General features: G+C 48.3%; 1 protein-coding gene across 5 annotated transcripts in view; it reads left to right on the top strand.

Annotated features, from left to right (window-relative positions):
• HEATR5A (HEAT repeat containing 5A) overlaps positions 1 to 14,398 on the top strand; it is a 399,007-nt gene that overhangs the window by 146,505 nt on the left and 238,104 nt on the right. For all 5 annotated transcript variants that reach the window (XM_085627402.1, XM_085627405.1, XM_085627403.1 and 2 more), the window contains 2 exons: positions 5,809 to 5,918; positions 7,568 to 7,731. In XM_085627402.1, coding sequence (XP_085483528.1) covers positions 5,809 to 5,918; positions 7,568 to 7,731 — 274 coding nt within the window. The remainder of the gene's footprint in view (positions 1 to 5,808; positions 5,919 to 7,567; positions 7,732 to 14,398) is intronic.

Genomic DNA, 14,398 nt, shown 5'->3' with positions numbered 1-14,398 from the left:
GCTTTTGCTTAATGGTGCACAGCCACCTAGTGGGAGACCGGATGGGTACTCCACATCATCCAGAAGGGCTGTGCCCTGCCAATCCTTTCCGACCCACCTCAACTTCCTCCCACACCAGAGCAGCTTTTGGCGGAGCACCTATCCATCTTGCAGTAAGTGGTGCAGGCAATACCGTCTAAAGTGGCCATCAAGAGAGTGCTGTCCTTGGAAGTAGGGTCCGCTGTCTCCTCATGCCTAAGAAAGATGGGGGGCCGTAGTCCTAGTTTGGATCTTCGCCACCTCTGAATGCCTTACAGCGATGCCTTACAGTGGATGCTCACACCGGCCCTGGATCTGGGGGACTGGACGGTTGCCTTGGATCTGTAACATGCAATCCTCCTTGTGCCCTTCATAGAATTCCACAGACGTTACCTACTGTTCAGAGTCGACCAGGAGCATTTTTATTTTGCTATGCTCCCCTTTGGCATGACCAGGGCACATGGGTGTTCTTGAAAGAAATTGTGGTGGTTGCCGCTCAACTTTGAAAGTTTGGGATACCAGTTTTACCCTCCTAGACTACTGGTTGGTGAATACTGGCTCACCGTTTGTAAACCACGCCCAGATGATAGCAAACATACTGATACTGTTTAGGTTCTGATGAAACAAGCCAGAGTCACACCTGACTTCTTCGCTGAGGCTTCCCTTTTTTTAGGAGCCGTTCTGAACACTGTACAGTTCAGACCTTTTTCTTCATCACAACAAGTCTAGGACATTTGGGCTGTGGTCTTGATATTTCAGCCTCTGCCTGGATCTTGGTGAGAGCGGCTCTGAGGATGTTTGCCTCAAATCTTGCTTACCTTCTTCGCCAGATGACATTTATGGACTCTCTAATGGGATCTGAAGTTTAAGTGTGCTCTGCATTAAGGAAACCTGTCGGATGTCATCCATGTTTCAGAGAAGTCTGCACGAGTGGCTTCCAGACCACAACCTGATCAGCGGCAGACCCCTTTGTCTCCCCCACCCAAGGTTGACTGTGGTTACTGATGCTTCTCTGTTGTGCTGGGCAGGTTCAGTGGGAGAGGTGGAGCTCAGAGTACTCTGGTGCTCGGTGGAAACCTAGCTCCACACATCTGTTGGAGTTTAGGGTCGTCCACCTGGAATTGAAGTCCTTCCTTCTGTCCATCAAAGGAAGGCTGGTGCATGTTCGCATGGTCAACACCACTGCCATGTGGTACTGCAACAAGCAGGGTGGAGTGGAGTCCTGTACCAAGAGGCGCTGCACCTCTGATGTTAGCTGAAGCACGCCACTGAACGTGAGCCACCAGTTCTTTACAAGCTCCGCTGCCGATGCCTGGCAGATCACGAATGACAGGTGCATCTTGAGGTGGAACATGACTTCTTTAGACAGTAGGGAGAACCCAGTCTAGATCTTTTCGCTGCTGTCGAGAACACATTGTCAAAACTTCGCCTATTGCAGTTTAAAAGAACGCTCTCTCTAGGAGATGCATTCAGGCTAGAGTGGAGCATGGGACTCCTGTGCCTTTCAGGGGCTCTCTCTCCTATCCCTAGTTTTGATGGAGCTATTCCATCATGACTAAGGCTGCTACCACTGCATTGGCACTCAGTTGCTGCTCTTGACATCTGCCAAACTGCAACGTATGCATCCGTGCACACATCCACAAAGCACTACTGCCTTGACAGCCATGTCCAATGGGAAGAGGGTTTCACCTGTTTGGTCCTGCAGGACTCTTTGATGTGAGCCCTCTCTATTGATGAAGCACTGCTTTGGTATCCAGTTACAAGGTGAGGAATCTGCGGATAGATGTATCCGTCAGACGAACAAGTTACTTACCTTCAGTAATGCGCTTTCTCTTAATCAACATAACCTTAGATTTCTCACTTCCCTCCCACCTCCCAACTCTGCAGAGTTGTCTCTTTTTACCATCTAAAAAGGTCCCAAATGAGTGATCTGCACACTTGTACTCACATTTGTTTTGCGCTCTGCATTCGACGGCGCGGAAGGAGTGAACCAAGAAACTGGTGCGCAAGGGTGGTGCCTATATCTGGGGCTCCTATCTGTCACCTCCGAGGTGGAATGAGGTCAACACTGAGTCCCATGACACAATCTAGTGGTGCAAAGGATCACTGCTGTTTAAAAGAAAGCAAAAAAAAAGAACTTCCGGATCCAATCTGGCTCCTCTGGAATATTCTAAAGGTGAGGAGTCTGCAGCTAGAGTATCCATCAGAAAGCGGGTTACCAAAGATAAATAACTTATTTGTCTTTTCCATCTGCTTTGAGAATGTATTGGTCGTTTCGGTCCAAGGTTTTTCTTCTGCTTATTTTGCCAATTGTTTTTGCTCTTGAAAAATACATTGGTGATCCCTTAATAATTGAGGGGCCTGTACCCAGATGGGTGTTCTGAAATATGGTTCTGCCTTTAGATTTTTTAATTAATATCATATTTTGGAGCGCAGATGGTAGATTCCACCTGTGGCGATCCGTTCTGACCATTTCCTGAACGTAGAGAGCTGGGTCTTGGTGAAACATAATCAACACAAACCTCCATTTGACCTCTTGCCCGTGGTAGAGGGTTCTTACATAAGAGTTTTTGGTCCAACATCTGCTGCAAAATTCTAGAGACGGCTCTTTGAGGTAAGGATCACGGTCAGGGCAGTTATTGCATAGAATAATCCCAACAGTTGCCAGTAAACCAATCCCGATTATCGCTTGATTCTAACCCAGACAGTTGGGATTGTCTATAAAAAAACAATTGTACACCTGGAAATCGGCGTCTCCTATAAGTGGATGCTTGGAATAGTTGAAACAACTTTTCAACTACAGTTCAAAGACAATACACCGTCCATTGGCCTGTCCACTCCAGTGTTATATGCCCCTTTACATCTACACCCACTCTTTCAGGCTATCCAGGATCGTTTGGATAAAGAGGTAATAATTCTAGTACCAGATGGGCAAAGCTGTCAAGGATGTGACTCTGTGATATTCTTAAATAGAAATTGTTCTCGGGGGACTTTTAGCCAGTCTTCAGTCTCTAAAGGGTTGTTTATTTTCTGCCAGAGATTTAAGATGGTAACTTTGAAGTCCATAATAACACTGCTTCAACCGCTAGACTTTATAATTTTTCCTTTTTTTATCAAATCAAAGTGTTTTTTTGGCTTGATTATTTCTACCCAGAATTGCATCTGATTTACATTTGGATCAGGAGTTGGTACTGCTGTTTTTTTTATTTTGCATCACCACCATCAGAAGAAGAAATACTTTTGTACTGGGTGCGTTGCCTATTTACTCAATCGAACAGTCTCCTTTAGGAAGGTAGCCCCTTTTAATTCTAATGGGTATTTGTACATGCGGATCCTGGAATATCACCAGGTGCCAGATTGTATCTTCAGAATGGGGAGATGAATGGAGTCTGTTAAGAGTATTCGGTAGAGTATCCACCAGAAAGATAGTCACCTAAGGTAAGTAACTTTCTCTTCTGCCTGCAGATTCCAAACCCGTTCAAATCGATTCCAAATCGGTACCAAATCTAGGCTTAGGGTCTGAAGGATTTGTTAGACAATGAAATCCAGGAACACTGACCATGGAAAATGTCCATCCCATTTCACTTCTGAAGCCAAGTAAATATTTGGTGGAAGTGTCAAGAGGTGCCCATGTCAGCCACTGGGGTCCCTCTGGCCAGCGCTGATGTGGAAGTCTTCACTCCGATAGAGTAAGTGCAGATTCCCTCAGACCATTCCTTCTTGGCAGGGGCATAGCACATCTTTATGCATGGAGTGCACAAGTTAATGTCCTATCCTGGACTACTTTGTCCATTTTGTTGCTTGCATACCTCACAAAGGACAATTCCTGGTCATCAAACCTGATCTCTTTCATGCAGTACGTATAGTAACTGACCGACTTCCTGGCTTCCCGTTACTGTAATCTTTCCTTGTCCTTTCTGGGATTGGTCGGAGGATTAAAGGTAGATGAAAAGCATCACCGCCTCAGGAACGAAAGCAGCTTTAATCTTCAGAAGAAGCTTGTCTGCATAGAAGCACCTTAAAGGAGGGTGCGCGCATAATGAAGTGCAACATCTCAACCAAAGCACATCCACCAGGGCTCCTATCAGTGGGTACTGGAGGACACAAAACTGTGGTCAATGAGCTTTCTTGTGAGTAGCAAAAAGATGCACCTGAGGGGTGCCCCACAGGGCACAGATGGCCTGGACTGCCTCCCGGTGAAGACACCACTCGTGGTCGGCAAGATGAGGGTGACTGAGACAGTCCACCTACGTGTACAGAGAACTGTTGAGATGATCAATGACCCCAAGTCCAAATCCTTAATGCTTCCCAACAAAAGCTGAGACCCCGCTCCTTCCTTCTTGTTGAGATGCCACAGTGCAGATGTATTGTCTGTCAAGATCTGGCTGTGAAGGGAAAGGAGGAAAGCCCTCCGAGCTAAGCTAATTGCACGCAGTTCAAGCAGGTTGATGTGAAGCACTGTCGCTCTGATCAGCAGATCCTTCATATGCACATCCCACCCAAGAGTGAACAGGTCCGTCACCACCGTGGCCACGGTTGGCAGAAGGTAAATGGACATCCCCTGTGATAGGGACTTCTCGGCTAACAGCCAGCTCAGCTCTGCTGCAGTGTCCTGAGAGATTGTGATTGTGTCAGACAGTTCTCCCTGTGATTTAAACCACATCCGTCTGACACCGCTTAAAAGCACACATGTGGCCGTGTGTGCACGTAACCAGTACAATGCTAGAAGTCAGCAGACCTGGCAGGTGAAAAACCATCTAGACTGGAACTCCGTTCCCGTCTGAAAAATCATAATATCCTGAATTGGAGGGAATGATCTCAAGGAACTTGTCTAGTTCTAACCTAGGATAAGGAGCCGCTGAGAGGGCTCTAGAGGAGGTATGTTTACGGAGAAGCCAAGCCGGACAGCTGGGATGCAGTTGCATGCAGGGTTCCATTTCCATCTAAGGCAAACTGGCTTTGAGCAGCCAGTCTTCCATTTATGGGAGCACGGAGTTCCCCGACCTTCTCAGATGCGGCTCAACCACTTCCATCACCCAGATGATGACTTGAGGTGACTCCAGATGGTATTACTGTAAACCGGTAGTTCATGGACTCCCTGCCCACCTCCCTATCCTGAAGGATTCCTATAGGTCAGCACTTTACAAAGGTTCCAATCTAGTTGCACTGCTCCATCATGATTAATGTTCTTTCCTTGTTTCTGCCTGAAACCTCATGGGGTAAAAAAGGATGGGAATCTGATGTCTGTGTGCTGGGGCGGGAGGTACATGGCTCCTGTGAAGTAACTCCTGCGGCGCCTCCCGTGCTGGGGAGGAACCAGTGTCCACTAGCAACGTTATAGAGCAGCAGAAAGTTTCCGGATCCAGCCTATCACTTGGGGATATTCAAAAAGTGAGCTTTCTGCAGTTAAACTTATTCATTAGATTTATAGGTTTTGTTCAAAGAAGAAAAGAAAAAATAGGAAGTTAACTGAGTGCCTCTGCTTTTTAAGGAAGGGAAGTGTCCTAGTATGAGAGTGATTGCAAACAATTCTTTTTTTCCGAGAAAGCATTCGTTTTGGAGAATGAGGCAGCTCTATGTTTGAGGAAAAAACTCGCTCCGTTATGACTCAGGCGAGGACTTTGAGTAATAAAGATTACTGGTAAGTAACTTGGACAGAGAACGGTGGACAAGCTATTTCTTGCTGTGGTGTCCGTCTAGTCTAGTGAGTTGCCGCTAGTTCAGTAGGTGAATCAATTCTTGGGGTGCATTGGAGTGACTCCACGTTATTCCCTCTGTTTTCCTTTCTAGGCTGCCATTGCTGCAGAAGATCTATGGAACCCCCCTGAAGATGGCCTCGGTGATGTACCGTCAGAGAATGTATGAGCTGCTGGCTTTGCTGCCCCCGCAGACCTATGAAGGTGGTGTACCATGAATGACCATTAATACTGACACCAAGCATGCACGCTCACACACAGTCTGCACTGACATAAATACCTTTTATAACAAATGATGATGGATGGTTTGCAAGCAAGAGTCTGGCCACTGCTCGGGCCACAGTCCAGGCCATTATGCCTTTTTCTCACTGCAGGAGGCTGCATCTCCACGGAACAGGAATTAAGCAACCCCGGGTCAGCCGTGGCTGACACTTTAGCCGGCATTCTGCCTGATCCATTTTGATGTTTCACAGATCCCACCTGCCTGGTCTGGCCTCTGCACACGCCTTCTGAATGGACACGGTTGTATCTGGTGATGATGTAGGTCTCACCAAAAACATTGTTGGAAACATACTCTAAATGCAATTTGATCCTCCCCTTTAATTTTGTGGCTAGCAGAACTGTACCCTATTAGAGAGTGCAACGTTGAGGAGCCCGAGTCTCCTTTTTACTGAGGTACAGGACATCTCGGCCTAAGCTTTAGTGGCCTGGTCAAAGGATCATTAAGGTGACACATATTACCCTCCAATTTCACCCAGCCTCTCTTTATTATCATAAGTTAAAGGGCAGGTAAAAGCTCAGATGAAGGCGCAAGATAACACAGCTTTTCTATATCATAAAGCAGTTTAAGCAATCGTGGAGGAACATCCTGAGGTGCAGGACCTCAATCAGACGTGCTTTGACTGCTCCTAGGTCTGATGTGTACTGACCTTAGACTCAAGCTGCCACCTTCGAGTGGGCCACAATGCAGGAAACAGAATGGTCCACTTTTACTCAAGCGGGGTTTACCTATCCTAGAACAGGGAATGGGCTTTTAACCGTCCAGGCACCATGATGAGCCTGTGTGTTTTGTTGATCAGAGGCACAGAAGCCACTGCCATCAGCACAGGATGAAGGGCACGAGCAGGTTTCGCTTTAGCTGGCGATACCTACACTGAACCAAGGCAGGGGATTGGAAGTCTTTCTCTGCCCTGCTGGTTGCACTGGTTTCACACCGTTGCTTTTAAGGACAGGGCAGTTTTCTCTGTCATGTCATGTCCATCGCGCAGAAACCCCATCTGCTTGCACACCCATGTACATGTTGTCCAAGGGCACAAAGCAGGCATAGTTCCTTCACTTGTCCCAAAGGACCCAGTAACGGGTGACTGGATGGACCTTTAACAGGGATATTCAGCAGACATCCTCTCCTCAGCAGTCCTGTAAGACTGCCTGCACATGGGATTAAAATATTGCTGCAACCACCACCAGTCACATAGTAGCCCGGCAGAAGCCACCCCCACTTCGGTTGAGGGATCCCTTTGTGTGACCCTGATGTCAGCAAAAAAATATTCTAACAAACATAACAGTAAATGTGGAATGCCTCAAATGAATTTTGCAGGTTGTCAACTGCCGAGGAGGAAGGAAAAAAGTTGATAGGATGTTAAAACAAGCCAACAAACCAGGTAAAGCTGTACAGCTTTTCCAAGCCATGAAGAGAACGTTTGTCCAAACACGGTGTTAAATGACACGTAGGGTCTGCTCCCTCAAGTTAGATCTGGAATACTAAGGCCCCCTATGGCTCTCCTACCTTTTGATTGAAATAGGAAGCCCATACTCTGTCACATATCTAATGACCCCTTCCTCTTCACCTGCAGGGGACGTCTGTGCTATCATGAAAGAGCTGTTTGCTGACCTGACTGCACCAGATAACCAGTTGGCAGCCTCTACCTATCTCCTGCCATCACTCTGCCACCAGGACGACCTGCTGTTGATGGGGTCTCTACTGCAGGAAACTGATCATGCCTTCATAGAGGAGCAGGTATTGTGTGGCCCTTCACGCTTCTTCGCTGTTCACCAGCTGGCCCTCTTTCTCCATTTCTTGGTATGTCGCCAGCTCCTGATCCACTGATAAATGTACTAGAAGAACAAGCGTATTTGAAGGATAACTCAAGGATAGTGCAGTTGGTGAAGCCATCTTTGGAGTGTTGTCTTCTTCTGGGAGCCGCACCTTCAGAAGGATAAAGATGGATTGAATTCAGACCTTGGCATAGTCGGCTGTGGGGCCTGAACTTTGGGTCTGGAACTTTGGGTCTCCAGTAAGTCTGTGTTTCTGAACTGTATCCATAGTAGGTGCTGTTGTTTACTTCTGGTGCCCAAGGGCCACAAATGCTAAACTCTCTAGTTGTAGAACCACATGACTCCATGTTTATACTTTACACACTGAAAAAATGAATGTGTCTATCTGTAACAAAACTGGTGCTCATGTAAAGCGCTCAGATACCTGATATCTACAGGTGGAGTTAGAGCTATATAAAACTCTAAAAAAATAATAATAAAAAAAAAAAAAAATTAAAAGGCTCTAGCCCGAGGGTCATACAGAACTATAATCGCCTTCCGGTGCTAAAGGCTACAGGGAAAGTATATCCAGACTTAACTCCGCGATCTAATCTGTCTGCCTGTGCAAGAATAGCAGATGTTGTTTCTTTGCTGAACATTGGTTCTGTTGGTCAGACGAGGTATGCAGTTGTGAACCATCTATAAAACTGGATGTAGGCCGCTTTTGGTGCTAAATTTAGCATAGTTAGCTGAGAAGAGAGGTGGGATTGGAGATTTTGATATTAAGAAGATTTATGATAGCATCACAATGTTACAATATCTTTTTATTATTCACCCTCCAGATAAGTATAGTTGCCACTATTTTCCTTGTTTTTATATAGTTACTTTTCATATTGTATGCACTAATGTAGGATTTTGATTTCAAATAAATCTTGAAAATATATGTTGGGGATGTAGATAAACATACTCTGCATACCGCTGCCATCTGGTATTCACCTCAGACATATGTAGGTTCTTTTTCTTCAAAGAGGACATTCGAGTCACAAGATGTACTGTGACTCCTCCCTTAATGGGCTTGGGCATTGACTCCAAGTTGATTTTTTTTTTTCTGCCATCGGGTTTGGACGTATGCCAACAGGGCTTCGAGTTTCGGCTCATCACACACATTTTTCACGTGTATACAGTTAACTTCAACACTGACTATCTAGAAGTAGCCATTCGTGATCGACAACTTTCTTTGTCGTATAACCTCAGAAGACCGATATTCAGCGATCTAGTCTCTATACACCAGGGCCCTGTGCACTTTGAGGACTGCACTTCCCTCCCAATCATCCAATTGTGTGTCATGGCCGCAGAATGTGGATTGTATAAGACACTATCCAAAAAATGCCCCCAGGTGCCATGCATGGTCACACCATCAAAACAACAGTCGTCTGCCGAGACCTGTGATATTTTCGCACAGCGCGATCCCTTCAGTGCCAGTGGAGACGACGCCGGCCCCTCCAGCATCCCCTTCCCCCTGCCCAGTTCGAAGTCCATTTCCTTCAGCGCATCCGAACACGAGATGGATGTTGTGCAGGCTGCCAAGACCCTCTGCCCTCATAACAAGAAAATGCTGAGAGTCGTAAGCACACTCTGCTCCAACACTCATTCAAAGCCTCACAAGAGTCCTCATGCCGAACTAGAGCACAGCTTACGTGGCAGTCTGGCATCAAGCACCATGCACAAAAAATTGCATCCGCCTGGGCCTTCACTTCCTTTGGGCTCTGTTCAGAACTAAGAGTAGGCTTCAGATCCGAAGAAGGACTCACCCAAAGGTGTCGACCCTTCTCTGCCATCGAGCTATACATAGCCCAAGGCGAGGGAGAGTCTCTCGCCTACACTCAAAGCTAGCGCCAAAGGCACCATTGAAGCCTGCACCAATGCCCAAAATGTCATTAATATCGAAGATCCTGTTCATGCCGAAGGCACCGTCGACAGTCGAATCTGAGGAATCTGAGCAGCCTATCATGTAGAGACTCTAGAAGAGCTGGACGCCAGTCAGATGCACTTCATTCATTTTATCACCGGGAAAAGCTCCACAAAACCACTTCTTCTGAAGCCAGTAGAGAGGCTGCCTCACAAGAGGGGGGCCTCCCTTCGTGGAAGAAACTGCTTCCAAAGCCCCTCCAAGACCAGTACTAAAGGTTCTTCGAGACGGGGACACTTACCTCCCACTATGTTCCACCTACGCCTCCAGCACCACCTCCTCCAGCTCTACCACCTCCTCCACTACCACACTCACGCACACCACCCCACCTGCCTTCACTAGTCTCTTAAGGGATCCCCTTGCACCTTTTCAGATCCGGGCATTCCCTTTGATCCTTTTAATTGCTGTGACCACAGATGACCCATGGAACAGCTGCAATGTGGATCTCCCTGTGACCGAGATTTGGACCATTACCCCATCAGGGCATCTCTGCCTGACGGTACAATGTCCTACCATGAAATCATTCAATGGGCTCGGCCTTTCATATGGTGGAAGAAGAAGAGGGCTTTCTTGTAGAGACACTCTGGAAATCAGAGCACACAGTGCACTTCTTACCTGTGCTCAAGGGCACTCTTATATCTGCCCAAGAGACCTCTTAAAGAGCCTTTAAAGTCAAGGGTACTAACACCTTGAGTGGAGGAAAAATACAAACCCTCACCCAGCAACCCTTTCTACATTAAGGCCACCTCCCTGGTGGTCCATACCACCTGCAGAGGGGCCTCCACTCAGGTGATGCTGCACCACCTGACCAGGAGATCAAGAAGATAAATGTGGTGGGCAAGTGGTGGCTGAAGGGGCAAGTTATCCTCTGGCATATAGCCAGATCGCTCAGGCTCTTCTCCTGCTGTGACTGGTTCCAGTGGGAGGAGATGGAAGAGCGTATATGTGAGAAAGTGCCATCTTTCTTCCATGGTATGCCCGCACTTTTTGCTGAATGTACTTTGACTGGGTGTACCTTGGGCTCCTGCCAATCAGGTGCCCAGGGCCTATGTTCCTTCCCTAAAAACTGTGCTGAAACCTAAAATCCAAATTGGCAAACCCTGGCCACATGTCAGCCCCTGGTAAATGGTACCCTAGGTACCCAGGGCCCTGTGACCAGGGAAGGCCTCTAAGGGCTGCAGCACTTCTTGTGCCAGCCTTAGAGGCCCTGTACCCTAACACAAACACACTGTCCTTGCAGGCTGAGTGTCTGAGTATAGGACAAAACAGAGTCGACATGGCACACATCACTGTGTGCCATGCCCACAACCTACACTGTCCTGGCATACATCAGCCACCCCTCTAGCTGGGTGTCCTATGCCAGTGGTGTGGGTACAGGAGCATGAGCCCTGTGCCCCTACATTGCCGAGGTACATTCCTGGGCACTGTATGTCAAGTGCTGCCATTTAAGAATATATGGTGCTGGGAGATCATCAAACACAAACTCCACAGCGCCATAATGGCAACACTGAAGACTGGGAAGTTTGGTATCAAACTTCTCAGCACATTAAACCCGCACTGATGCCAGTGATGGATTTAATGTACAATGCACGAAAGAGGGCATCTTAGAGATGCCCCCTGAACCTAACCTACAATCCACGTCTGGTCTGAGGGGCTGCCTAGGCTGCCACGCAGCAGACATGTTGCTGGACCCCTGGGTAGAGAGCCGTCCGCTCTCCTGGGCCTGCAGCAATGCACATCGTGGGCGAGGTGCTAGGTCTCCTCCCCCAGGATGGGCAGGGGAAGCTTCAAAGGCTTGCCGCCTTTGTGAGCTTCTCCAGGCCACTTGCTGTACTCAGCAACTGGCCCCTACCGGTTTTAAACCCCCACTCTGGCGGGAAGACTGGCCGGAAACCCCAAGGAAGGACAGGGGGTGTGCCAGCATCTGCCAGCCCCACCCCTCAGGTGGGGGAGGCGAGGTGAAGCACATCTCCGGGCTCTCTTCATCTTGAAGATAGGAAGCCCTGCCCAATCAGGTCTAGGCCACTGCCCCCCTCCCACAGGAGAGGGGCAGGATAGGGGGTGTACCCACCCCAGGGCATGGACCCAGTGGTCCCTGCCATTTACCTACCTGTAACGCTGCTAAATTTAGTATCTAGGGGCATCCTGAGCCTTCCTTCCTTAGATCCAGATTCCGAAACAGCAAATAAGATCAAGAAGAAAGAAGACATGCCGTGCAGCTGCTAAAAAGAGGAAGACACCAACTGCTTGGACCCCAGCCCTACCGGCCTGTCGACCCTCGAACCTGCTCCTGCTAAATTCCGGCATTTCCCGTGGCCAGCAACCTCACAAACCCCGGAGGATTTGGCTACCTTGTGACTCTGAGCATCTGGGACTCCCACAAGCAGTGGCTCTGCTCAAAACAAGTAACTGACCCCTGGCACCAGCCAGGATAGGATAGGATAGGATAGGATAGGATCATCACTTATAAAGCGCGAACGAATGCCGAGGCGTCTTGGCGCTAGTCCATAGAGAGAGATCGCTCCAACTAACCCCTAGTCGTATCAAACAGCCGTGTTTTTATCAGTTTTCTGAAAGCTTGGTGATTCTCCGTAAGTTTAACAAAGCCAGGGAGCTCATTCCACAGGCAAGCCGCCTGAAAGGAAAAAGCTCTACCACCCCATCTGGCTTTTCTGACACGATTCAGTTTCAGCAAGCTTTGCGTAGATGACCTCAGTGTCCGCCCCGGGAGATATGGGCTGAAGAGCTTCTGAACTTCCTAAGCTCCCCCCCCCAAAGACCGCCTTATGGACTAGGCATAACGCCTTGAACTCTATACGCTGCTGAACTGGGAGCCAGTGCAGCGCTTCAATTCCCTTGGCAACAGACTGGTCCCTGGGTACATCCAGCAGGAGTCTAGCTGCCGCATTCTGCAGGATCTGCAGTCTATTGAGCAAGGTCTTATTCAATCCTAGCAGTACTGCGTTACAATAGTCCATTTTGGACAGCACTAAAGCTACCACCACATTCCTGCGAAGATCTGGATTGATAAAAGGGAAAATCTTCCGCAATATCCTGATTAAGTAAAAACAGGAGGAGGCAAGGTTGTTGACATGTGCAGAGAAATTAAGTTGGTTGTCGAATACCACTCCCAGATTTCTGACCTTGAGCACAGGACAGGGACTTTCACCTGCCTCCGCCGGCCACCAGGAGCTATTCCATACCGGACTTCCCGGGCCGAATTCCATTATTTCCGTTTTCTCTGTGTTGATCTTAAGGAAGTTTTCTCGCATCCATCTCATGATTACGGACATACAGCTATGAAACTTGTTAGCCGTGTCATTTGATTCTTCACCAGCCGAGACTATAAGCTGTGAATCATCAGCGTAGGAGATTACAGTAAAGCCCTGAGCCTTAATAAGCTTGGCCAAGGGGGCTACATAAATGTTGAAGAGCGTGGGGGACAAAGAGGAGCCTTGTGGCACACCACATGGTAGGTGGAACGGGTCCGACTGTAGGCCGTCCCATGACAGGCTGTTATCTCTGCCATCCAAAAAGGAGGCTAGCAGTGCCAATGCCCTTCCCTGGACCCCAAACTCCTGAAGCCTTCGAAGCAACACCTTGTGATTAACGGTATCGAAGGCCGCCGAGAGGTCCAACATCACCAATACTGCACGACCTCCGCGGTCAGCTATCGCCCGTACATTTTCTGCTGCGATCAACAATGCTGACTCCGTGGAGTGCTGGGCACGGAAACCGTGCTGAGATGAGTCAAGCAGATCGTGGGCTGCCAAGTGTGCCGTAAGGGCACGATTTAGTTCTTTCTCCAGGATCTTCGCCCCCATGGGCAGGGCAGAGATTGGACGATAGTTTTTTAAGACGAGAGGGTCTAATGTCGCTTTTTTTAATAAAGGTTTAATTATTGCCCTCTTCCAGCAAGACGGATAGCGCCCAGATTGCATTGCTATGTTAATTACCTGGGACAGTTCCTCCGCTATCAAGTCAGCAGCCAAGTGGACCACTGATGGGGGACAAGGATCCAGAGGTGATCCTGAGTTTGTTGAGAGGATCAGCCTCAGAGTTTCCTCCACCGTAATTGAGGCAAACTCACTGAGTCCTGTGTCGTTCCTCGTGCCCAAATCCGGCCCTATCTTTCCCTTTCCTAGGCTGTAACACATGCTGCTGAACTCATTATATATGACCTGGACCTTCTCTTGGAAATATACTGCCCACTTTTGGCACATTTCTTGGTCCGGTCGATAGTTGCTGTCCTGGGGAGGTTTAGCCAGCACTGTTATAGTTCTGAACAGCTCCTTGGCCGAGTTGCCGGCATCCCTGATTTTGGCAGAAAAATAAGCACTCTTGGCTGCCACTATCGCATGCTTGTAGGCTGCAAGGGTGCTATTATAATGTGCTTTGCCCTCCACGCTATAATCCTTTCTCCACGACCGCTCCGCCCTTCTACATGTGGCCTTCAAGGACTTGAGCTCAGAGTTGTACCAAGATGCACTTGGTTTAGTTCTCCTAGTACCCAGTAACTTCTGAGGGGCTACCCTTTCCACCGCCGACTCCAGCCACTCCCTGAAGTACAGTGCCGCCTCTGAACTATCATTAGTATAGACAGGACGTGACCCGGCCAATATAGGGAGTAGTTTTTCAGCAGTCACCTGAGACCATAGTCTGATCATACGATTCTCTACTC

Source organism: Triturus cristatus, chromosome 9 (assembly GCF_964204655.1).
Source record: "Triturus cristatus chromosome 9, aTriCri1.1, whole genome shotgun sequence".
Classification (NCBI taxonomy): domain Eukaryota; kingdom Metazoa; phylum Chordata; class Amphibia; order Caudata; family Salamandridae; genus Triturus; species Triturus cristatus.
Note: the sequence above shows the minus strand (reverse complement) of the source record. Positions and strands in the feature narration are given on the sequence as shown.